This window comes from Gavia stellata, chromosome 16 (assembly GCF_030936135.1).
Source record: "Gavia stellata isolate bGavSte3 chromosome 16, bGavSte3.hap2, whole genome shotgun sequence".
Classification (NCBI taxonomy): domain Eukaryota; kingdom Metazoa; phylum Chordata; class Aves; order Gaviiformes; family Gaviidae; genus Gavia; species Gavia stellata.
The window spans coordinates 213219-240185 of record NC_082609.1 but is presented as its reverse complement, the minus strand read 5'-3'; the positions used below and the strand labels follow the sequence as shown (position 1 = coordinate 240185).

The following is a 26967-nucleotide window of genomic DNA, read 5'->3' as shown; positions in this document are numbered from 1 at the left end:
GGAACTTTTGGGTTGTGTGTTGTCCTTTACTCCTACAGGGAAAAAATAGAGAGAATGTGACAGGAAGAAACTTGTATAAAACATGGTACCTTAGAAGGCTCTTTGGACTAGTAGGAAAACCTTCTTGATTTGTGGAATATTTCTGGTTCAGAAAACATCAAATAACAGGCTTGACGAGCAAAGCAGGAGTTGTGCAAGACATGTCATGGTGTGGTATTTTAGTAGTCTGTGACTTTTTTCTAGTGGACAAATCTTTGTAGTTGGAAGCAGTAAAGCTGTGTGATCGCTCAAGTGGCTCAGACACTGGACTGGAACACAGGACATGAGTTTGGGTACTGATTCTGTTCATCATCTTGTTTGGATTTGGGTAAGTTGCTTAATTTATGCTGTGGCCGTATATGCGCAAAATTCACAGAATCACGCAGAATGGTTGAGGTTGGAAGGGACCTCTGGAGATCATCTGGGCCAACCTCCCTGCTCAAGCAGGTCCACCTAGAGCCGCTTTCCCAGGACCGTGTCCTGATGGCTTTTGAATACCTCCAAGGTGGGAGACTCCACCACTTCTCTGGGCAACCTGTGCTAGTGCTTGGTCACCCTCACAGTAAAAAAGTGTTTCCTGATGTTCAGAGTGAACCTCCTGTGTTTTGGGTTGTGCCCATTGCCTCTTGTCCAGTCACTGGGCACTACTGAGAAGAGTCTGGCTCCGTCCTCTTTGCATCCTCCCTTCGGGTATTTATACACACTGACAAGATCCCTGTTCGAGCCTTCTCTTCTCCATGCTAAACAGTCCCAGCTCTCTCAGCCTTTCCTCATAGGAGAGATGCTGTAGTCCCTTCACCATCTTCATGGCCCTTTGTGGGACTCGCTCCAATATGTCCACGTCTCTCCTGTACTGGGGAGCCCAGAACTGGACACAGCACTCCAAGTGCGACTTCACCAGTGCTGAGGGGAAGGATCACCTCCCTCAACCTGCTGACAATTCTCTTCCTAATGCAGGCCAGGATACCATAAGCCTTCTGTGCAGCAAGGGCACACTGTTGGCTTGCGTTCAGCTTGGTGTCCACCAAGACCCTCAGGTCCTTTTCTGCAAAGCAGCTTTCCTGCTGGGTGGCCCCTAGCATATATTGGTGCATATATTAAGAAAGTAATTTTCTTTCTACTTCATAAGCCTGGTTTTAGAATGAAATTAAAAATGTTTTTTAGCAGGTTAGGTTCTACTGTGGTGGTGATAAAATGAATTTTAATTAACTTTTCAGTATAGTTGTGATGACTCCTCAAATTTCACCAGTTCTTTTGGAACTTAATGATCTGTTAGCCTTGCTCAAGTGAAGAATTTCTGAGGACATTGTGAATATCCAAGTAAACAGCAACACTAAATTACAGGGCCTTTATTACCTGTGCTAATTAGATTAAAATTCCTAGCTTGTTAACTGAGCTGTACTGATTCAGATGGAAGATAAAGTAGTGCACATGTAGTCTTCTACCATGTTGATGAATTGCTGCAAAAGTGGTTTCTGCTGTCACTGAATCTGATGATACAAACACAAAATTTATTTCCTTGATGTAACAGTGTATCATATTAGACATCCTGAGGAAAATGAAGTTAAATATTACTGAAGTATGTTCTGCACGTAATTGACTTTATTTTCTTTAATTGAGAGTGATGCCATTCTGAAACAGAATTTAGTACATCTAAAGTGTCTGGTGCTAGCCACATTATGATGGATTAGAAAGTCCAAGAAACCCAATAGTGACTTCTATGACATAGCTTGTTTCCAGTTAATTTTCCACAGGCCAACAGAAATTGGGGTATTAAGGACTTTCAGTTTAACTGGTGGTTTAACTCCAACACTGGTATGTTGAGTGTTAACTTGAGACATTGTAGTACTTAATGTAATAATTTCTGTAATCCATGCCTTTAAACAGTTTCTGAGAGAGTTTTGTGAATTTCGTCTAGATGCCCAGGTTGTTAACATTATTTAAAACGTGTACAGAATATGTCTCTTCTCCTCCCTTCTAAGAGCAAGAAATATAAAAACATCACAAACCCCACTAGATTAATATAAAGGAGATGCAGTATAAGGGAATTTGTAGGGATGTTTTTAATGAAAGTAGATTACTTTGTTTTTCTTATCATGAAAAGTTAGGATGACTCCTGATCAACATGGAGTACGTATTAAAATGCAACATCATAAAAATTCCTTGTAACATTCTTGGTTCAGGAAAGGAAAATATCACTTTATATGGGTTTACTGCCAGCAATCTGTGATATACTGCTTATCCTCATTCTGGTTTGTTAGGTACTGACCTATCTGGAAGAACTTTAATGGCACTTGATGCCTTCTCTTCCCAGGTTGCATAGTGGCATTTGGACAGATGACTGTTAATGATTAAGTTAATAGTGATTTAAACTATTGCTGCATCTCCTCTGAAAGATATCCCTTCATCTGCTGAAGGATGGCAATTGAATATACATTATCCTCTTGTCTGTTCTAACTAAAAGTGAAACAGGTTAGCTTAAATCAGCACGGTGTTTCAGTGGACTAGAAATGTGTAGCCATTTGAAGGATACTCGTGTTTTAAAATTGCTCTGAAGTCATCTTCCCATACTGCTATTACGCTGTCATGGTAGATAAGTAAGAAGATTCTGTATTCAAAGGCAAAGAGGGCGCTTTTCATGCTCCCTGAACCAATCCTTTCTGCCTAATTGAAAACTGAAACTGAATCAAGTGCATGTATTCCTGCTTAGTAAGTTGAATTTTTTCTAGTATTTTCATTTCAAGGAATGTTGGTGTCCTGTCCTTCTTCAACCTCTTGGCCACTCTAAGTAAGCGAGCTAAAAGAGGTCTGTTGGTACCTAGCTCTTATAATTAATTCAGTTCTCCAGACATATCAAATTAATAACCAGCAAAGAAGGACCCAAAGAGGACTGATTCTAAGAGCCTGGAGTTTTCTGTGAGTGACAGGTACAATAGGCAGGGATGATTGGACTGAATCCAGTCAGTTTATAAATGGAAAAGTCAGCACTGGTAGCATGTCACAAGAGTGTAAGCACAAGATTTATTCAAGGAACATTTAATTAAACTGGAAGGTAATGGAAGATACAGTGTGTAGCTCTTCCATTATAGAAAGTACTACATTGCTTAGATGATTTCTTACTGGGGACAAATAATGGCTTCATGTTTTTCCAGGACACAGTATGAAAGTGCTATATAACATTCGAAAGCTACACAGATTACATTGATATAACCTTCAGAATTTTTATTATGGTGAGTTGGTTTTTGGACTGTATATCCAAAAGCAATAAATTCTGGTGGCCCATGTGAAGAGTTTGGGGTACTGTTATTTAAAAAGCATGTTTGACAAACACTACAAAAGTCAGTAGTGGAGCCATAGGTTATAGTCCAATTCCTTGTGTCAGTGTGTGTTTTGTGAATTGACAGCCAGTTCTTGATAGGCATGACACTTCCTTAATATACTCTGTTGTGTCATAGTATGTTGTCTGTTAAAATACTTTTATGGTTCCCTAGAAAGACTTGTTATTCTTTTTTTTTTCTTTTTTTTTTTTTCCCCTGTGATTCGGGTTTTTTTGATGGCGAGAACTTGGGTGAATGTGCTGCTTGTCAGCTGGAGATTTACAGTGCTCCTTATTTATGTTGTTGGGCAATTACACACTTTGTATTCTACAGAAGTTGCATAAGGGGAAGCTGATCTTTGCAATGCATTTTTAAGGGACATAATTTTTAGAAACAGTAGTATCTGGGGGTTAATTGAGCAATACCTTCAAGTTTACACAGTAATAAGGTGCCATGCAGTGAATGAATGTCAGTTTTCTTCCTAGACTAGGCTGTAATTTTTTTTTCCAGCTGAAATCTCCTTCTCCTGACAGTCACATTGTGCCATGAGCACTGCAGATCCTTTACTTTAGGAACATTTTGCTTATTTAGAGAGATGCTGTTCTGTACACTGACTTCTGTACACTGCTTTTTGACCATGAAGTCACTCTTTCCATTTACTATGTTAACCCCACACATAAAATCAAGGCTGGTGAAAGATGATACTTTGTGAAAGAGCATGTCTTTTGAGATGTCAGTCTTTCAGAAATAAAGTTATTAAGAATTGTAGAGGGGTGGGGCAATAGGACAGATTTTGGTAGAGTTTTGATAGACTGTAGTATCCAAAAATTTTGAGTGCAGTATATTAAACCAACTGAAAGTGCGTAGTAGTAGTTGTAATCCAAAGTCAGAACTTTTACCACGTGCAGATACTTACCTGTGCTGAAGTGTGAATACTTTTGCACAAGCAATTACCAGTTTCAGGAAGGCTTTTGGTTTGAAGACACTGAAAAATAGAAGCAAACTTTGTGTCCTGTTTTAAACATGGAAGAATGGAGACTTAGTATGAGAAAAGGGGAGGGAAGAGTTGAACTTCTTGCAGATGCATCCATTGATGTCAATTATCATCCTCCTTTTTACGCTTAAGTGAAATGTGGGAAAATACATAATAAGGTCCTACAATAAACTCCTGGGAATTGAGGGGGATTATAGGAGAAGTAAAGAGAGTCATTTGTTTTAAAAATATAGGTCTTGAAACAACCTTTAAACAGTAAAAAGTTAACTAGAGCATTAAGGTTTAGAGAGTTCTCAGGAGGAGGGTGTTTTGAGGGGGAGGATGTGAAGACTTTTCATTAATTCAGGCTGTCATTTGTTTTGGGGTTTTTTTTAATACTGTGACATGCAATATTTGTAGAAAAGGCATCATGTTCAAATCATTTGTCATGTTCACTTACATTTATTCTTCAGTCCTTTGCAGGACTGTCTGCTCTCAAGAATCCATTTCCTTTGTGACACTTGAGCTTCTCAAGGCACACTAAATGAAGCAAAGAAACTTTGATCGGGACGGAAAGTGGGCTGCCCCGGTGGAATCTCTTATAATCAGACCTGCAGTATCCAAATCACTGAGACACAGCACTGTACTCTAAGCTGTCTTCCTGTTGTGCAGTGTCATGGGCAGAAGGGAGATAGGACATCAGAACTGTGTTCGTGTCTTTGTCTCCCCCAGAACTTTTAGAATTGGGTTGTAGAAGCCATACTGTCAAAACTGTTTTACCCTCTGTAGTGAAAGGGGTAGCTATCAGGACTCCCTTCTTTCTGAAGGAATCTCTGCTTCTGAGATGATCAGAAGTTGACCGGGACATTGGGCATTTCTGCTTTGAATGCACTACCTATTTCTCGTGTGTAGTTAAAATTCCTGAGTTCACTTTTATTTCTGATTTTTGTATTCTGTAATATCTCTGATAATGTGTTTCTCAGTCTGCTATAATGTTCCGTGCTGTCATGCTTACCCATCTGAACAGGAATAATGAAAATTCCATGTTACTGCTGTTATCTGCCTTACAGATAGTAGTCTCCCTTAGCATGTTGTGGATGTTGTATCCACTCCTGTCAGATTATAGTGCCAGTCAGTACTAGCTGCAGTACTGCCTGTTCCTAGTCAGTTATGGAATTTAAATTTCTGTCCAAAAATATTTAAACTAAATATTCTGTGGCATTTTAGATATAGTTACTGTTTGCTTCTTTTCTGTTTGACATGTCACAGCCCTGGATTGTACATATCTGTGTAATGTGAACATGATCCTAGCTTCTTTTAGTACTGTCCTCTTACAGATCTACTTGTTTCTTATCTTGTTAGATAAAACATTTAAGATGAAAGATCTGGCTTTATTTTGTAGCATCCACTCCATTGAGCAGGAAATTTGTAATGTAGCTGCTGTGTGCTACCTTTAAAACAAAGGTAAAACTCAATACAGTAAAAATAACGTCCTGGTTAGGTGCTAAGACGATATTGCAGTTTTACTTAGGGAATATACAGAATGGGAAGTGTTTTAAATTTTTGTCATGAAAAATGTATGCTGCTACGTATAATATTGCTGTGTCAAATTTCATACCAGTTATGGGAATTGTCAATTGAGTATTTTACACTGGCTGATTTCAATATCAATTTGTATTCTCTGCAGAGGTTATAAATTCAGGGTAAAAACTGTCAGTCTAATGTGACTGACAGGTTCTTGATTAATGAAGCCAGGGACTGAAATTGCAAAAAGGGGTGGATCTGCTGTTGCTGGTATGGAGGTGGCTGAGTTTTACAGGATGGAGCATCTGTATGTAAAGATGCTTTTCAGTCACTTTTTCTTAAGATAACTGTGAAAATAGTACTATTAATACATGTTGGAAAGCCAGTGACGTTTTAATAGAAGTAAATGTGGCTTCTCCAGACTGTGGGCTGCCAGGCCCATTTGGAAAGGCTTCTACGTTAATCTGACATCTTGTTTAGCACTGATAACACTAGAGAGTCCAATTAAAGTATTTCAAGAAGACATCCCCATACAAGAAGACTACATTGATTGTCCACTAATGTGTATTGAATTTTAGCTAAATACAGCCCCGGGTGCTGTGCTGGAAAGCAAGGGAGCTTGCTGTCCAAGCTCTTAATTCCTTTTATATCGATTTGGCTGCTAATGATACAACCTTCTACTCTAATTAACTGACATCTGTGTTAGGCTGAACAAGAGCCCCCTGCTTGAAGCTGTCCACTTGTTTGTGTTATGAAATGTGTCCTCCTTTTATGTTAGATTTTGTCCAGATTAGCTCAGTCTGTGCAAAATAGGTCATCTAAAGGATTGACTATTCTTTTAAATATCTTGTAAAGCAAGTTTCTCTTTCTGCTGTCTACATTCCTGCCTACATGTCTGGGGCTTATGTTGCTGGTGAGCCTGGCCAGAGCTGGTTCACTGGCTGGATGCTTTTCTAATCCTTCTCAATGGAATATTTGCTCTTTTGACTAATTTGAGGCTGCCAAGAAGGGTGTAAATTTAGATAAAGATGGGGTATGAAGACCTGAGGATAAATGGGTCATTTTGTATGTCTTGGGTCATGAAGCAACCATCAGATGTAAATGACTAAATTAAGCTAAAAACATTGCTAGACTGGAAGGGGTAATCTGCTTACAAAACCATGTTGTCAAATCTACAAACTGCCAGTTCTCAGATTGGGATATCTTTATTTCAGCATCTGAAAAATAAAATGCATGTTTTTAGTGCAAAATTTTTTTACAGCACTTAATAAGTTAAAGCCACTAGTTTGCAGAAGTTCATCACGAGCAGCTATTTTGTTATGTGTGCTGTTGCCATGTATGCATTTATGCATTTGCTTTGGGAGAAGGTTGTGAGTCTCATTAGTAAAAATGATGTGAAGTCAGGATTCTATTACGTTTTTACCTCTGTAGAAGCTTCATACTCAGTGATAGGCACTGCAGGAAGCTAGTTTCTCTTGCTCTGTGTATAAAATGTTATTGGGTTTTTTCTTTGAATACTATTTGAGCCACTTGTTTTTCTATGTTGTTTGAAGGGTTAGACCATCTCCTATGTATGATTGCATTTCCCCTGTTCATCTGGTGGCTGTTCAGCCAAACTTTATAGCTGGTAACTGTTTCAAGATTTCTGTGTCTGTACACTTCTGAAGCTAGTAGCTATGAGGAGAGATGAAAATTAGTGCTGAGAGGGAAAACTCTGACAGAACTCAGCTAGCAGCTACCAGCTGCTTCAGTCAGCATGTGCTTATGTCACTTAATGGTCAGTACATACATAATCCTGAATGGGTTTACAGCATTTTCCATTTCTTGCCTGATGGGGATATTGTTAGGAATACAGGGTTATTGGGGGTGGGGCTATGTATACCCACACACCACAGTGTATATATATACCGTTACTTCAAAGAGGGAAACAGATTGCTGAAAGCAGGTTTCATTAGTTCCTTTGCTTAGGGACCAAGTTGTTCCCCATGTTATTCTAGTCATATAGCAATGAAAAAAAATTTCTTACTCTAATCTGTGTGTAACAAAATAATTCTAGTTCTGGTTTAGTTATACTAAAATGATGTTCTCATTCCAGTTTCTGCTAAGAAAATGTACAACTTTCAGTAATTTAAGTATTTATTCACAGCAATAGAATTTCTTTTTTCCTCATTGTACCATATTTGGTAAGAACTAACAAAATAATTTTTATATTATTTTCCTTATCCCAGGACATACTTAGAGAGGTAACTAGATGATGAAAGTAACAATTTTTCTCTCCCTCGGTACTCTACAGATTCCAAGCCTTTCCCCTCCTTTCTCTTTACTTCCTCTTTACTAATTAACTACCATACTGCACAGTACGCCAGTACGCATAGCCTTTCACAGAAGTTACTAGAGCAAAAATACAATCAGTACCTGAAGTTCAGTATATTGATAATGTCAAAACAAGAAAATTCAGGTTAAATAGGATTTTGTGTTCAAGGAACGTGTAGACGTGGCACTGCGGGACATGGTTTAGTGGGCATGGTGGGGTTGGGTTGATGGTTGGACTTGATAATCTTACAGGTCTTTTCCAACCTTAATGATTCTGTGTGATTCTGTGGTTCTGTAATGCATCAGTCTTGCTATTGTATTTTCACTTTACACAGACTGAGAATTACTGGATGTAACAACATTGCGTTCCAACTTCAGTGCTGGAAGTTTTTTTGGCTTCCAGAAAAATCTCAACAGAAGCTGGGTGGCTCACACATCATGAGTATCTGAGGAGCTGAAGATCACCATCTTGACTGAGAACTGGAATTCTTTGATTAGGAAGCAGGCATTTTGCTTTCCAAGAGAAGGCTTTTTTTTTTTTCCTTTGAGGCATTAATGGAACAGTGCTTCAGTGTTGACAAATACACAATGAAATTTCCAGTTGTTATTCAGTGTGGAGGGGTCAACTAGGACAGCTTTTAAATTATGCTAATAATGAAATATGTGCCTAAGTATTGGTGAAAGAGGGCAGAAGTGAATTTCCTAGACTGCTGGTTCTATTTCACTGGCAAGTAGAGCTCAAGAAACTGTGTTTAACACCTGGCCTACACCTCTATTTTGTGAAGTCCTATTGATTCCTAGTTATGCTCTTAGGCATATATTGAGTAATTAATTTTACTTGAAGCAATGCAACCAGTCCTGATTTAATTCTTGATCCATCACTTTTGATTTGCCAGAGACTTACTTGTATGTGTAATTAGTGCTGTCATCTTCTGTTAATAGAAAGTCTGTACACATTGTAGTAGCAATGATGATATATTCTCCTAAATCATGGCATTGCTTTTGCATAATCTGGTTTCTTTCCAGCCAGTAGGTGTGAGCGGCAAACAGAGGAATGAGAAAATAGCACAATCCAGAAAATAGAGGAATAGTAAACAATTTTTCAGTGTGGCAAAAGGTTAATGTGAGTGAGTCCCAAAAGGTGGGTTTATCAGCAATTTTAAAAGAAAGGTAGTTGGCAAGGAGATGAGCAGTACTCAAAATTAGATAGGTTCCTTGAGATCTGTGGTCATCAAAGGGATCTAATGAAGCTGAAGGAGTAGGCAACATGATTACAGGTGAAATTTGGTGTTGACAGATGCTAGAGAATACATACAAGAAGAAATTATTTGAATACTCATGCTTATGGGGCTCTATATTGCTTATAACTACTTAAAAAGATTCAGGTATCACTATAGCCAAGATGATAAAGACTTCTGCTCAGTGAGCAATAGTAGTGGTTAGAAGAGAAATATCCATCTGAGATTTTGGGTTAAAATGTTATTCTGGTGGTCCCAGCTCTGGGGCCTCCAAACAGCTAAGCGTCACTAAGTCTGCTTTGCCTTTCTCTTATTAACTGTTCTTTTCGGGGGTGAAGAGAAAAAGCAAATTGGACATCGGTATTACATTGCAAATGGAACAGGCCAGAGAAAGTGTCTAAGTTGGGGTTTCCATCTTTGTGTGCCTGGCTGATACTGAATCCTGAAGCCAACTTGCAGTACTTGGCACTGAGCAATTGGGAGGAAAAGACAGTCTCGTGGAGAATTTGTGCAGTCTCCTGTTAGATATAAAGCCCGGCCTCTGCTGGGGATGAGGACAGTTGGGTAGAGATGACACTGACGGCCTAAAAGGAGTGCATCACAGAGTAATTGATGCAAATCCACAGTTCAGTTTGCCTTTTCTCCAAAAATCATTACTCTGTAATTCACGTGTAGAGGGAGGGTATTTTCATTCCTCTCTCCTCCCTCAAGCATCTGGCTGTATTCACGAGCTGGGAACAGAAGCATACAAGAGAGGTGTTTTATTGGAATGGAGTTTTGATCTATTCCTTCAGGAAGCTTTGCTGCTTTTGCCGGGGAAGTGGCCTGACATGTGAGAAAGTCTTGACACATTAAAGGCACTTCAGTTGATGCTGCTTCTACTTAAGTGGAGTTTGTAGTTGAGGAATACTGAAGATTAGCCATACACTGTTGCAGAAGGTTGTGTAACCTTTGACAGAACATGTTCCTTAGCTGAGTTCTATGATAGCAGGGTGTGATATGATTGAGTTTAGTTTGAAAAGTTGTGTTTGTATTTTTTTACAACATATCAGATTATATGAACTTCATTTATCTCAAAAGCAGAAGTGGATTATTAGATTAGCAAGTGTGCAGACCATTTTTACTTGTGTCTATGTGGCACTGCTGACTGAGGATGTAATCAGAACTAAAACATAAAAGACATCTGAAGAAGAAAAATTATTTGGGTCTTAAAACAGGGTGTCAGACTGTGTCTTGGAAATGTTACACCTTAACATAGGCAACTGGATTCTGAATTGAAAAGTTTATGCTTGAAAATCTTAATTAAAATACAGGCTCAGGTGGATACCTGAGTAATACTATGCTATCATAGGATAGCAGGATTTCTGGTGAGATCTGCTAAGCTGAGATTGATCAAAAAGAAATTAATAATAAGCTAGTAAATTGATCAACTCATCATCTTTTCCCTTTCCTTACCATTTTATTGTGCCTGACTTACCAAATGGAAGATGTAACTTGGTGATGCTTGAGAACAGAGGCCAACCTTGAGCTTCAAGTGTTAGCATTTCAGCTCTGTAGAGGGAATGTATGTCCTATGTAGTACGAATAAAACAGCTGAGATTTTACTCCCAACTTTTTAGTAAATTTCTTCATGACAAGTCATAATCTCTCTCTGCCTAAGGGCCTTTCTGTGTTGAAAATACATATAAAACTTGCATGTGCACTGTGATTTGCAGTTCCATATTAATTCCATTTGCACTGTGATTTGTATTTGCATATTAAGAATGAAGTGTTCAGCGCACTAAAAATGTGCTTCTGATATGATACCACTGCAGCTCCAAGTTGGATGTAGAACAGCAACCCGTTGTGTAGTGTATTTGAGGACCTGGACTACTTGCGCATTGAAAACTTCGCACAAGACTGGATTGAAACTGAGAAAAAAGATGGGAAATCTCTTAACTAATTTCTGCTAGAACTGTCATAAAAGACGCACATGCTCTGATTTGGAATGATGGGAGTGAAATCCAAAGAGCTTGTGGCTGGAAGAATTAGCTGCTAATCTCACATTTCTACAAAAAGACTGAGCAATTCCTGTTTTATAGCCCTGAAAATATAATGGAGCCCTGGGGATCACTGACACAACAAGCTTCTGAGAGCCACTAGCACTTAGCAAAATTGACTTCAGTTAATCAAAAGATTCTTTAGGGAGAGGGAAAAAAAAAAAAGATGCTGGTTTGGAAAGCTGTGGAACAAGTAACTGTGTATAGATGGTTAAAGAAATTTCATTTCCTTTTCAGTAGGACTCAGTGACCTATAATGAGAGTATCTAATGGGCAAACTTATATAGAAGGAAAAGTAATTCAAGTACTATACTGGTGGGAAGAAAGTGAAAGGGGGGACAGTACAGTGGCACTTTGCTCACCCTTTATTAAAACATTTCTTGAGTGAGTTGTGTATGAATCTGCAAGCACATAAGAGACTACAGCAATAATAAATGCACAGAGCACAGCATTATCCAGCGTGCATGATCTGGAATATTAACATGTCCCATTATGAAGAAACATGTGCCATTATTCTGACTCATGTGCCATTTTCCTGTAGACCTAGATAAAAGGAAGCACTGAATTATAACTGATACCCCAGAGTTCTTGAAAGCCTTTGGCATTTTTTTTAAGAGCCCATGGTGAAATCTCTGATGCAGGATCCTAAACTGGCATGTAGGTTTGAAGTCAGCTTGGTTTTAACAGTGTCCTTTTCTAAGGAGTAAACACGTTTTATTATGTTCTGCTTATAAGTCTAACAGTTTTGAAAAGTTTCCATTTGCTTTGTTTAGGGACTTAGGACTGCAAGGAACCTCCTGTATCATCAGGTCTAATCTCCTGTTATCACAGTCACAAGTTCATACATATAACCTGTCACATAATACTTATTTTTTCTGAGAGCAAATGTGATATGATTTATATGTCTCACAATAACAGAATAGATGTTTTTATTTCAGTGGAGTTTAAATTAGTCACTTTTGGGTACTGGGGGAATTTATCTGCAACAGCAGTTCCAGCATTATAAAACAGCTTGCAGCTTTTTCTTGCTGAATACGTCACTGTAAAACAAAATTTTAATTTGGGCTCTCTGTATGTGTGGCAAATGCAGATGTTTCCGTGTAAAGTTCCTCCCTGACCAAATGCCAAAAAGTTAGGAGTAGGAATGACACAGTTTAGAACAAGAAGCATCGTTACGGGAAAACACTTCTGTTTTCCTTACCTGAGCAGTATACTGGAAGGAGGAAGATGGGAATATAAAAATCAAAATCTTTAATTCAATTTTGGATGCAAATGTGGATTCCTAGATGGTTGTGGCAGGAGAAAGAAAACTGAAGTCTTATGCAACTGTTTTATTCTTGCACTATCTTCAGGGGAATGATATATGCAACAGAGTACGTATGTGTGTGTGTGGTGTAATGAGAGTGGAATAAAAGTTGTTAGATACATAGCTCCACTTGCTCCAACTCTGTTTAGTGCTTTTCTGTAATTTTGCTCTTTATTTTGATCAGAGCTTGCTGAGATATAATTCAGTTGAAGACTAATTTACTAATTAATTTTAATTCAGCCAGATAATCAGTAGAACATTTCTCAGTCTTTTTATTTACACACAGAGATAACTGTGATCTCCTTCTGTGTTCTCAAACTCACTAGCAATTCTTGCAAAGTGCTTCTAGAGGCTCCAGCCTACATCTCTTAGCTCTTCAAGCATCTAATGGTGTGAACTCCTGTGATTCTGGCCACACAATAAAACAGAGGCAAAGATTATTTTTCTCTCCATCAGGATAAGCTATTTGAATGTTCCTTAATAGATGTTGTCATCTGATGGGGGCAGGGGAAGAACAGCTGAATCTCATGCCTTACAGGAAGACAGGTGGGACCAATAAGAAGAAAAATGAGCCAAAAATCACACAATTATTTTGCGCTAGCTTGAAGGCTGCCTTGCTCTGCCCAGAGGTAAGGACATAGTTATCAGCACCATTTATCAGGTATACCATTTTAGTATAAACTTGTTTAAAACAGGGTAGAGCCCCTTTTTCATCTTAATTAGACAGTAACCCATTGATTGCAAGTGGGCCTTCATTTTCTAATTATTTAGTACATAATATAATGTCATTAAACATCTTTGAGTGGACAGGATTGCTCTAAAAGCTTTAGCTCCAGAGCTCTAATATTAGGCTTTTGGCATTCATCCCTGTGTGTGAAAAGCAGTCAGTTTGTTTACCAGGAATTTAGATTCACATTACTGGGGGAATTAGCAGTGAGCTATTAGCCTGATTCAAGCACTTAACAATTGCTGATCATCTCCTCCTAGCTTGGGGATAATGGACATGATCAGCTGTAAATGGAAAGTATGTGGGGCTGTTTTCATGAAGGCACTTTCTCCAAAGTGCTGCATCCCCTGACCTCTGCTAACCCTGGGTTTTGCAAGAAACCCAAACACCAAGTTGCTTCCTGGAGGAGAGCTAATCACCTATGAGAAGAGCTTCCATTAGAGACTAAACCAAGCTCAGCCTCAACCAACCCTCCCTCGTCTGAAAAAAGGTTCAGCCACAAAATCCCTGAGGTAGGAGTGATTAGCCTCTGATCGTATTTACCCGTATCTGTTTCGATGGGGAAAGCAACTGTAGAATGGTGGCTGGTTTTGATTCTGTAGCAGTGCTGAATGATCCTGTTGAGCTCAGCGGTGCTGCTGGTTGGCTTCCTGCTTCTCCACTATTGTCCCCAAAAGCTTTGTCTGGTTCATGGACACCTCAAAGATTACTTTGAAAGTTTTCCTTCTTGTTCTTGTGTAAAGTTGCCTACCATTTTAGCAAATAGAGTGACCTGTGATTTTTAGGATGTATTGGAAAAGATCCTTTCACTCCTTGTAGGTGCTGAACCTGTAGTGTTGTCTTGTCAACTGGAAGTTACCTTTTATTGTCAGCAGATTTTAAGAGGCATGCCAGGGATCACTAGCCAGGAATTACTGTTTGAAGTAAAGCTTAGCTTTTCCTCATCTGTGATACATATTGTGTCCCCCTTTAAAAGGAAAACTGCAGTCACTTGATTCTGACTGAAACATAGGCATTTGTTGGAGGCAGTAGGAATGAGGCAAGGACACAATAATTTTGGACTTCTAAATTCAAGGCTTATCTCTGGCACCACCTTGCTTGTGACCCTGGGCAAGAAATGTGTATTGCTTCTCCCACTTGTCACTCAAGAAGCTCCTTATCTAACACAGTGACTGAGCTCCCTGCTGGAGGACTATATGAATGCCCTTTGTAAATGCTACATTAGACCATGTTAAGGAATCTAAAGCTATGTCAAGAGTTCTAGAAGCCAAGTCTGAAGTACCTGACAGTGAGTGATATCTGTAAAAGCTGCTGTTAAGATTGCTTTGTAAGAGATTCTAACTCTGTTCTTTAAATTTCTTTCCCAAAGACTGTAGCTTCTATTAAATGTGAAAGAAGGCAAGAGACTTCTAGAGTTGCAAGATAAATTTTATTAGTGAGATTTGGCATTATTTTACACTTTTAAAAATAATCTACATTACAACAGTTAGAAGGTTCTCTCCTTGTATATGCTTGCTGAGAGGTCAATGTTAAGACTGTTGGGATAGAGAATTTTTATTAGATTATTTTTGTATTTAGATGAGATGTACTCATGGCATGTTGTATTCCAGTTTCTGGGGAATAGAAGCTGAAGGGTTTTTGTAAACTGCCTTGTAGTGTGGTTAGTAAGAACTGTTCTGAATGGGTTTAGGTAACTGTGCCAGTCTTTGAACATCGGTGGTGCCAACAGAACTGAACTGGTACTGATATTGACATGACATGTCTAGTAATAGTTACACTTGTGCATGCATGTATGCTGTGTAGTTGAATAACTGTGATATTTGGAGATCAGGTGTTACAAAAGTCTAAGTGAAAATGGGTTTGTACTCATAGCAGTGTGAGTACCTGTGAATGCAGGTGTATTTAGAGGTGAATTTTGTTTGCTCTTATTGATGAACAAGCCTAAGAGGCAGCCATGTATGTAAAGGTGCATACGTACATGTGAAAGGGACATCGGACACTTGGAGAAAAACCCAAACTGACATGTTTTGCTTTAATTTTGGTCTAGAGCAGGATTTGCCTGAGTGTAAAGCATTTTCCTATGCAATTCAGGACGTGACAGGAGGCTGCAATTGCAATCAATAACCTTCTTAGTAGGTGTAAGGGGCTAAATGTCCACACTGCCCTGAATATGAACAACAAAATGCTAATACCTTTTTCCATATCAACCTGTCTTAGAGCACTAAAGTGGGGAAAGATAAAAGATCACAGTGCAGATGAGTGGAAGATGAATGCAATACACGGTGTGTGTGGTACAGATGGCTCAGGGAAATCTACTCCATTATTCTCACAAATGTCCTCACTGATTTGTGCAATATTGGAAAGAACAATATTTTCTTCTTCCCTGTCACTCTCCACTAAATTCTGGAGATGACAGATGCTATTACACTACAGTAAAGAGTCTTGACACATTTCTAGTCCCACCATATGGAGGATGATCTAATGTAGATACTAGAATATGGAAACACAGACTCTGTTTTCATTAAAGAATGGAGGCAAACATGTGGGAAGAATGGAGGCAAACATGTGGGAAGAGTGCTGTCTCTTGATCCAAATAGCCGTATTTCAGTAGGTAATTGGAAATTCCAGCATTCATACTCCTCTTTATTAAGAAGACATGATATTTGTTCCTACTGCGTGGAAATAAGCTGTTGCTTCTCTGTGTGACAGAGGAGATGATTCTGCTCCATGCAGTGATTTCCTTGCCCTACCTGCCCAGGAAGTAAAAAGGAGGCTGGAATTTGAAATGGAAATATTACCACTGCAGAAGGATAATTACTCTGATACATGCAACAATGTAAGATTCTGTAATAAGAAGGCATCTGACAGTGCCTGGGAACCACAGCATACCTCCTAGCTGGTGCTTCGCCGGCAACAGATAAAGCACAGGGTAAAAAGAAATACCCACCTGTTTGGCATCTATTCAAGACTGTAATATTGTTTGGCTGTGTATAATATTGTTCAAATCTGTTGTATCTTGTAGGATGAGCCAAGGGGCACTGTATGTGTGCACGGAGGACCTGCTTTGAGCTGAATTTCTAGCTATCACGAAAGCGTAGGCTGGCTGATGAGGCAACTCTTGCACACAATTGATTGTGGACTATTAACCTATGCTCAGAAATCAATATTCACTTAACACCACATTTTAACAGGCAAATGCAGTACAAAATAACAGCAGTTACACAGTGCACACGTTTACACTCAGAATGAACAGGACATGAAACAGAGCTTGGCAGAGGAGGAGGAGATTGGGTAGGCAGCGTGGAAGGGGACAATGACAACTTGAATATGTGGAGAAGTACAAGGTAGTTGCAGCTCGCAGAGATTTTTGCAACTAAACGTCCCAGGGGCTTTGTGGTCAATACAGCTTCAATGAGCTATATGCATTGTCTAAGCATTACTAAGAAGGTTCATCCTGAGGCTAGGCAAGGTCATCCTTCGCTAGTTAAGACTAAATTTACTTTAGGGGTTGAGCACAGAAATCCATCTTAACCTACAAAACCCAAGTCTATTGCTAGCCGTGATAATGGATGATATATATATATGTTGCAAGGGGCAAAGCAGAAAGGAGCAAGAATATAAACTGTAGTATAGTGTCCTTGATCTGGGATGGTATTTTTCATATACTTAAAAGACTTGAGTGGACCCACGTGGACCTCATGAAGTTCAACAAGGCCAAGTGCAAGGTCCTGCACCTGGGTTGGGACAATCCCTAATATCAATACAGACTGGGGGATGAATGGATTGAAAGCAGTCCTGCAGAAAAGGACTTGGGGATACTGGTGGATGAAAAATTGGACATGAGCCAGTAATGTGTGCTTGCAGCCCAGAAAGTCGTATCGTATCCTGGGCTGCATGAAAAGAAGCCTGGCCAGCAGGTCAACAGAGGTGATTCTCCCCCTCTACTCTACCCTACCCTACCCCACCTAGAGTCCTGCATCCAGCTCTGGGGTGTCCAGTACAAGACAGACAGGGACCTGTTTGAGCAGGTTCAGCGGAGGGCTACAAAAATGATGAGAGAGCTGGAACACCTCTCCTATGAAGAAAGGCTGAGATAGTTGGCATGGAGAAGGCTCCGGGGAAACCTTACTGTGGCCTTCAATATATAATGGGGGATCATAAGAAAGAGAGACTTTTTACCAAGGCCTGTAGTGACAGGACAAGGGGCAACAGTTTTAAAATGAAAGACAGTAGCTTTAGATTGGACATAAGGAAGACTTTTTTTACTATGAGAGTGGTGAGACACTGGAACAACTTGCCCAGAGAAGCTGTGGATGCTCCCTCCCTGGAAGTGTTCAAGGTCAGGTTGGATGAGGCTTTGAGCAACCTGCTCTAGTGGAAGGTGTCCCTGCCCATGGCAGGGGGCTTGGATTAGGTGATCTTTAAAGGTCCTTCCAACCCAAACTGTTCTATGACTGTATGCCTGAAGAAGAGCTCCAGAAGGTGGGGTGGGTAGGACACACTGTCAGGTCCCTCCCTGCAGACAGAAACCAAACCCTGCACGAGTTCTGACAGAACTCAGACCTTTGTTTTAAAATATTGCACTGGAATATTAGCCTGACTGTTACTCGAAATGCTAACATGGCAGAAGCAATTGTGGGCATCATATCTGCAGAGCTCAGTGCAAACTGATTGGGAGAAAGTGGGGTGCAAGTTGGGGGGAGGTTTTTAGTGACTGCCATTCTGGGTTAAGGCTGTTTCATTCCTCCTTTCTGGAAGCCTTCTATTTCCCAAAGGTAAATCAATAGTGGGAGGTGCCTGGATATGGAATAAGATTAATAATATGGGAAGGAAAGACGCCATTTACGCCAAGTTAATGTGGGCTTAGCAACAGGGGCAGGAACAGAGCCAGAGACGGCCAAGAAATAGCAGCTCCAGAATATACAGAGGAGGCCATAGGCATACTGCTGTGTTTGGAGATGTCTCGCTGTGTCTTCCCTTCAGCCACCTAGGAAATGAAAAGGAGGAATGAATCGCAGTTAGACACATTTATGCTCAAACGTCTGGCTGCAGAGCCTCCAATTCTGAGCACTAGTATGAGACTATAGGAAACTCCTGTGGCCAGGCAGCATGGCCTCCTATTTCTGCTTGTCTGTGGAAGGAATAGCTCGAGGTAAAGTGGTCTAGAGTTCTGCATGCATGTGGCATCCCTCGCTCTGATGTCCAAAATCGCGCGTTTCCAGATCTAAGGTTTTTCAACTACTGTCTCTAGGCCGCTTGACTTGCTGCTTTGTGAAGGCAACAAAGCAATGCATACCTGGGACATTTCTGAAGCAAGAGATGTGCTGGCACTGTCTCCTTGGAAGCTTAGGGAAGATGAATAAAATAAGTCTTCCTGTCTTTCTAGAGCTGTCTGCTTCAGGTGCATTTGAGACCAAATGGTATTTTCTGCAAATAGAAGTAAAGCAAGAGTCTTACTGTGCTTTTTTTTTATGCACACCTTGGAGTGTAGTGAACAGAAGCCTAGGGAAGCTATTTTAGGAAATGTGCTCACAGGCTGTGTGACTTTGATTTAGAAAACTCATATTCTCTGTTCAGTGAATGGCCTGTTACTTTGTGGGTTTACTTGTGAGGCTGAGCAGACTGCAAAGCCAATTTGCACTGTACTTGAGGACATCTGGGTCCCTCTGGGACTTTCCCAGCTGTGTATTTTGTAAGGGGCGGGTATGTAGTATCTCAGACGGGATGTTTAGGTTGTAAGTGTATCTATAGTGCTGGGTGTAAGGCTTTTCTATACAGCAGGAGGTAGGTTTAAATATTAGTCATTTATCTAATGATGCTAGTTTCTTTGATATCCTTTGGAAGCTTTTACAAACATAAAATATTTAAATCTTATTAAGGTTTGTTGCTAAAATGCTAGGGAGTACAGACTTAGGATTACATAGTTGCATGTAACAGGATTTTTGTAACTGCTATGCTGCTGCATCTAGTAACGGGCTGTGTGAGGAGCTACTTATCTTGACCAAGTAAGTGAGGGCCAAAGGCAAGCGTGGGAAAGGAGGGGGAGGAGGGGAACCCAAAGCCCATAATTGTGGTGCACTGATGTGGTTACTCAGCAACCTATGGATACAGCATGTCTGACTTCCCCTTGTGATTTTTTTGCAAGCCCTTCATTTGAATGCTGTTTGGAAATAGCTTCACGGTCTTTGAGATGAACAGAAGTGTTGCCAAAAGATACAGAAACACTTCTGAGAGCAGAACTAGGCTGGTCCTGTAGGTTGGACAGGAGGTCATGGAGACACTGCAGAAGAAGACAGAACTATACGCAAGGGCAATGCAACATAGAATCTTGAAATCAACAGGATTTCAATTTCTCTGTGCTGAGCTGTTTCTCTGATTCTGTGATATGACTGATGCTTACCAAGGCATTTGTTGCTCTCAAACATGCCGAGTATCTGATCACACTTCTCCTTCTGGTTGCCGCTGCTCTCACATGTACACCACAGGGAGACCTTCACACTGGAGTTACTGACATAGTTGGGTGTCATTGGTGTGCCTGTCCCAAACCCCCAGAAACTGGAATCAGGATTTACTTCACCAAATGAAAGAAGCATAATGAGTCCTGTTATACTAAAGGGAATGCTGCCCTGGAGGCAGAAGCCTTCCACTGTGATATGCATGTTACCCGGGGGAGGTCAGGAGCCCCTGCAAGGTGACCCAGGCCTGATGAATCTATGTGAAGTCTGCTGGGAGATTGCTACCCCTGACTCAGGCAATACTGATAACTGAAGCTGGTGCAAGCATTAGATTGAAGGATGTGAAGCATCTGCAGGGACTCAACTGTGGTACTGGCATACGGCAGCAAAAGGCACTCTTACGTGTTGTGTAGCTGGCAACACTGTGTGGCCAAACACCTTTTACCAAACACATGCTATACACCTGTAGCATGCCATTCAGCCAGAGTTCACTTAGCACAAAAACAGCAAAGCCATCTGGAAAACTGGAAGGTATAATCTAGATTTACAGCTTCTGAGATATTGCTGCTCTTCACAGCTCCTCTTTTGAGCCACTCTGAAAAACTATTAGCAGGTTGGCAGTGAATGCCTAAAACCAAAGACAACCTTCCTTCTAACAGCTGATAGTGCCATGTTCTGGCTTGCTCTGAGAAGACAGTGTGTACAACACCCTCAGGAGTCTAAAAGTCAGGCAGTGAGGGAATGTCATGTTTAGTCACTGCTGTGATGGGATGTAACTCAGCAGGAATGACTTAGCTCATACAGTGCCAGAGAGCCCTGTTGGTCAGGCATTTAGAGCACTTTGCACCAGCTGATGATGCAAACAGGTGTTCAAAAATCTCAGGCAAGTGCTGCTGATTTGACAGCAGAGGATGGAACAAAGTAGAGTGATAAATGCCTTGGAAGATCTCTCCTAGAGCTGCATTTACTTCAGAAGCAAGGGGGAGCACTAGCATCCATTAGGCTAAGGCATATTCATTGGTATACTGAGCACTATCTCCTGCAGGAGAGCAAGATGGTCCTTCACAGCATCAGAGTGTGCTTGCAAGACTTTGTGGCCTGAAAGCATCCACCCTATATGTTCTGTGGATATCACTTACCAATCATCCCCATGTAAGCCTGCAGGCATGCAGCATGGTTGTGCTGAGAGCAACCATCTGGAGACATGTCTGCAGGTTGACAATTTTGTTGGAAGTCAGCCAGTCGGGATCTGCAGGAAGGAAAATGAGACTATCAGTGTCTATGCTGTTCTTGTCTCTTGGCTAATGTCCGGTGCTGCCGGACCTACTTGCAGATATGGTCTTCTAAGCAGGAGTCCAGAAGCCAGAGGCAATTGGGTTTGGTGTTATACTGGAAGGAACAATCAGGAACAATAGTTTTCCGGCGTCGTTCTCCACAAAGTTCATCTTGACATGGACAGAATAGGATCCTCTTGGTGAAGTCCTCGGGGACTTTCTCAAAGAAATTCCTTAGCCCTCTGTGGCATTTGCGACGGTCACACATGTCCTCACTTCCTGCTCCCTTGGTGCAGATAGAGGCGTAGTCTGTGCGCAGACGAACACACTTCTTGCTCAGATTACAGACATGAGTTGCTTTCAGGCATGGATTTGTTGCATCTCCTGCTAACTGTGAGCCTATAAAGCCAAAAGAAACCCAGAAACAATGAAGCAGGTCTCCAGAAGAGATTCTGTGTGGAAATAGGAGTAGTCCTTACTTGATGATCAGATTGGGAACATTAAAAAGAACAAAGCAAATTAGTCCTGCTATGTGTCGGTAGTATGACACTGCAGTTATACTAGTTACAAAATCTTATTTTTTATTGGTTCATGTTAGGGTGTTTGTTTCAGAGAATGCATCCTTGTGGATTATTCCCTGTTTCATGGGCCTGGATCTGTGGCTATATTTACACTTGTTAGTGGGGACAAATTTGGGCAAGTATCCAGAGCTGGGGTTCCTCTGATTAAAGGGGCCATTACCCCAAATTGTTCTTCTTAATAATTTTCAGCCCCTGAAAAGGTAAGAAAGGGCAGCATTATATCACGTAACCATTATAATCCTTACCTGATAACAGAGCTGCCAGTTTATTATAATCTGTCTTCCAGTGTTCTTCATTTGCTGGATTCTCATAGGGAGAGGTCTCCAAATTGAAATAACCTAGGCAAGATACAAGATATTTTATGCAGTAGGAGAAATGCTTTGTGAACAGCTTTTTTTTTTTTAATCTAATTTTTTTATTTTATTTTATTTTATTTTAATTTGTGTCTGGCTGTTTCCTCAGGCTGGACTTCAGAGATGCTCTGTCTTGCTCAAAGCCAAATGCCAAGAATCGTTCTGCTGGAGATGCAAAGGTATTACTGTGTAAAAACAGCATTCCAGTTTGTCATCAGATTTCCTCTGGCTGGAATTTGGTCTATGTTGTCATTTGGGTTTTTTCAGCCTCAGTACTAGTGAGGAGATGTGCAGCACAGGTGGTCTTTAGTGAGAGGCCAAGTAGAAGCATCCCACTAAAGCTTTAAAGAAGCAGCGTGCTCAAGGATGCCATTACAGTGTGTGTCATACTCGCAGGTCCATTTTCAGTGATGGACAGATGTGACCATTTTGAGGTAATTTTCACAGCAGTCTCCCCTCACAGCAGTAAATCTAACTGCCTCAGAGTAGCTATCTTTGTCTCTTAGGGTCCCTGGTGTATTTGAAGGGCCGGGCCTGGACCAGATGAGTTTTCTCTGCTTATCAAACACAGCAGTAATGAATTATCTTCACTAGGAGATGTGGTTCCAAAGTGATACTTGCAGTGGTGGGAAGTGGCCTTTCACAGTTTTCAGATGGGGGGGCAGGGGTGAGCCTTACTAGTACCCTGTAAATTCATATTATTTCATCTCACCATCTGTCATGCTGGAGTGAACGGTCCAGAAAACGCGTAAGCAGTGCTCCTGTCTCTTCATGCGCCGATGACACTTGCAGTGCAGCAAAGAGCTGTTTCCAAGGTCTAGCTCTGCATTCAGACATCTGACCCTGCCAGCATGATCCAGTGGAAGGAAGCGAGTCTTAGCCAGGGCACAGTGTTCCAGGATCCTGTAGGTGACATTGCACGTAGACTCCGAGAGGCACAGCTGTTCTGCTGCTAGGCAATCGCTCCTTGGCAAAGCCAGGAGGTCTCCTGGTCAAGTAGGGAAAAGACTGTTAGGATCATAATCACGATGAATGCCACACAAGCACCTTATCATTGTTCTGTAGGCATTCTACATTCAGTAAAGACTCCTCTCAAGAAGCAGAACTGGTTGGGGTCTTTCCTATAGAGTAGTAAGGAACAAGAGCTGTCTCCATTTAGAAACAAAAGGATGAGTATTAAAGTATGAAAGAGGGAACAAAAGGTTAAAGAAAAGTCTCAAAAATAATTTTGTTTAATAAAACCTTTTTTTTATCACCCTTAACTCTTTCAGCTTGGCCAGGATCAGGGATGGCTCTCTATTTCATGGAGTAGTAAATCCCAGTGGAAACCTTGGGGTTGCTGAGGCCTGCTTTGAAGAAGCTCTTCTATCCCGGTAAAGAAAACCGCAGTGCAATAAGCAGATAGTAACATCATACTGTGTTCTGTGAGTCAGTGCTGCTGCATTGCTGAAGTATATACTGGTCATTAAGAGATGTACTGAGAAAGCCATTTGTAGGGTGTAAAAACAACTACTTTACTGAGCTTGGAAACTTAAGAATAAGAATGCATCTTTTTTGCATAATAGAATAAATCCTTAACATAAGATACAAGTAGCTTCATATAGAAGTGCTGATATGCAATCAATTTAAGTGTACAAAACACAGTCCCTGAAATCCCTGCCAAAAATGCTGGGATGCAGGCTTGGCCTGCCAGCTTTCATCTGTTGGTTGATTGTGAACTCTGACTGTATCTGTATGTGTGTGTATATTTGCGTAACACATGCACTGATTATAGATATATATACACACACACACCACCTTATGTGGTAGTATTAAATAGTCTCAATTTAACAATATAATCTTGAAAACTAGATTTTTTTTCCCCAGCTTTTTAAATTTTTTTATACGGACTGTTGTCTCCAAAGGGTAATACTGGGGTGATACCTAGCATTATGTTGTCACAGGTAGGTGCATTCGGTCCGTAATCTTTCTTTATTTCTGTAGTATATGAATCTGTGTTTACAGTACAAGTACAATGAAGACCTGGAACAAGACTGTTTGCTAATAAAATTTACATATAGGCTAGTATGTTTCTTCCCTTCAGGACAATATTGCTTGGCTGGTTTTAGGAAGTGACTGTGCTGAGCCTTACATCTGCCTTTGGGTACATGATCTTACCTATCATTCTCTTGTTCAGCAGGTGCAGTAGTACTATTGCAGTCTACCCTCACTAGAGATTAGAAAAACATCTTGGTACAGCTGATATTACCTGGTATACCATCTTCACCATCTAATTTGTTCTCTCACTTCCTTCACTTTTGCTGTCTTCATCAGTTTATTTGCCGTAAGCAGTAGGCTGCATAATTCTATGCTAGTCTGCTTCTCAAACTTTCTACTTTTCCTACAGTCCAGTAATACTATCTAGGTGTTTCTGTCCCACTTGTAAAAACTTCTTTGCTTTTCTAGCAACTGATTGTACTTTGTTGTTCATCTGGCTGTTACGTAGAGACTCTGTGACTTTGTAAGCTCCCTGAAAAACAAATCTCTCATCAGAAATGCTTTGTACCCAGCACAGTGGGTTTTGGTTAGGCACTACATCTCGGCACAACCTAAATGAACACTCCAAGTGTGATTGCATCCTGCAAGGTTGCAATCAGTGCAAATTCCCAATAGCAAATCGGTCCATTCTCTCCAGTAGCTTTTGGAACCCTAAACTGAGCGAACTGATCTATCCTGCCAGGCCAGACCAAACTACCATCTCCCCCAGTATCCCATCTCCAGCAGTGGCTTGTGGCAGCTGCTGTAGGAAGTTCATAAAAGGACAGGATGCACTTCCCTAGCTTTAAGAATTCTGCTCAGCAAGCACCTGAGCTTGAAGTGACATTTTTAAAACTTTTAAAGTGATATGGTAATTGCCAGGGTAGAGCAGAGCTGAGTATAAGTGGATAGACTGTGTTTCTACCACAGGCCTGTACCAGATGCTTCAGGTGAAACTGCTGTAAACCTCAAATTTTAAACAGTCCTCCTCTACAGACATCATTTAATAGCTATGCATTGTCTTAAGCCCTAATACTAGACATGTTGTTTCATTTTTTAAAACCTTGTCTTTGTATTCCAGATAATAACGTGGAAGAATGAGAAAGCTAATTCTTTCCTAGACCTATGGTCTAGGTTGCAGAACACATTAAAGATGCATGTGTATGGGAGTCCCTTCTGTAGTTTAAAAAAAAAAAAAGTTAAAAGGTAATAATCAATTCACAGACTATGATTATTTATACCTTAGAAAAAAAAGGATAGGTAATACAATATCCCTTTATTCTCCCTTTTCATTCCATGTCCTGTCTCATATATATATGTGTGTGTATATATATATGTGTGTATGTATATATATATATATGTATTAGATGCCCCTGGTGCACCATGCTATTGCAAGAGAGGACAACTGCAAAAGGGAAACGTTCCCTTTATTAAGCACAGTTATCAGAGAAGCATTAGTATTTGGACAGGGAAAATTGTGGGAAATCTATTGTAATCATGTGGCTGCGAGTGCTACTGAGGTGTCAGTGCAATAGCCCATTTTTATAGCAGTCGATATCCAGCAGCTGCAGGTTTTTCTGAGTGTAAAGCACTGACATCTCATAGCCAGGGTCTAGGAATGCTTCCGAGCAGTTTCGTAATTTCTGTATTTCTAGTCACATCAGCCATGAAGACTGCATAAGAGATGAACTGGAAATAGGAGTAATTTCTATCCTCGGCTTTTATGGCTTGGAAGTAGTAGAAGGCAGAGTAGAACAAACAGCTGCATCTCTGCAGGAGCTCCCTTGGATTGGTCTTTGCAAACTGAGCTTCATCTGAGAAAACTATCAGCCTGAAGTATTTCAGAGGGAGAATGCATGTAGGGTGGAAATCCAAAAAAGCTCTCAGCAAAGTCAGTGTGGGAGGCACACCGATGATCTGCTAAGGCAGGTCCAGCCAGAGCCGATGCTCGCTTTGTGCCTTTTCTGCCGCGTTGAGGAACCAGCTCCCGGCATCTGCCCCTCTCTGCTGCGAGTGAGAGGAGCGAGGCGTCCTCGTCACCTCCTCAAGCCTTGCTTCCAGGACAATCGTTTCCCCTCTCCAGAGCGTCCCTCCAGTTTGGTCACAGCCACATTCGCAATTCACGGTTCGGGTCAAAGCAGCAGCACGCCTTTCCCAGTTTGAAAAGCGGGCTCCCGGGGCAGTGGGGCGCCCGACGCCCGCGGCAGCCGGAGCCGCGGGCCGGGGGAGGGAGCGACGGGCAGCGGCCGGGAGCCCCGAGCTCGGGACGCGTCGTCGGCCCGCCCAGCACCGGGGCAGCGCCAGCCGCCCAAACGCGAGTAGCGAAGGACGCCGGCCCGCGACCCCGGCGCCGCCTCTGCCGCCCGCAGCCGCCCTGCGGCGGGCACGGGGAGCGGGTGGCCCCTCGGGGCGGCGGCGCGGACCCCGCTCGCCGCCCGCCGGGAGAGAGACGGGGTACGCACCGCCCTGCCCCGCCGCACGCCCCAGCCCACCCCGAGCCCGCCGCCCGCCCCGTCCGCCACCCCGCGCTCCGGGCGCTGTTACCGGCTCCGGAGAGGAGCAGCCCCAGGAGCAGGACGAGCCCCATGCTGGAGCCCGGCGCCGGCGGTCAGTCGCTCTGCGCGCTGCGGCCGCAGTTCACATGCTGCCCGCAGCCCGCCGGCGTGTGAGCGGCCGCCGCCCCGCCCCGCCCCGCCCCGGCTCGGCAGGGTCTGCTCGGCCCGGCCCGGCCCGGCCCCGACCGGACCGCCCCGTCGGGGTGCGGGCGGCGAGCGCCGCCCCGCGGCCTGGCCTGCCCCCGGGAGCCGAGCGC

The 26967-nt window shown here is 41.7% G+C and overlaps 1 protein-coding gene across 1 annotated transcript; it reads right to left on the bottom strand.

The window, feature by feature from the left end:
- Window positions 1-18328: 18328 nt before the first annotated feature.
- Window positions 18329-26742, bottom strand: LOC104252771 (GDNF family receptor alpha-4). Its single transcript, XM_059825131.1, has 8 exons — window positions 26700-26742; window positions 22852-23127; window positions 22032-22124; window positions 21259-21604; window positions 21071-21180; window positions 19877-20011; window positions 18773-18903; window positions 18329-18463 (listed from the first exon to the last, which is right to left on the bottom strand). The coding sequence occupies exons 1-8, from the start codon at window positions 26740-26742 to the stop codon at window positions 18329-18331; spliced, it is 1269 nt and encodes a 422-aa protein (XP_059681114.1).
- Between the last annotated feature and the right edge of the window lie 225 nt (window positions 26743-26967).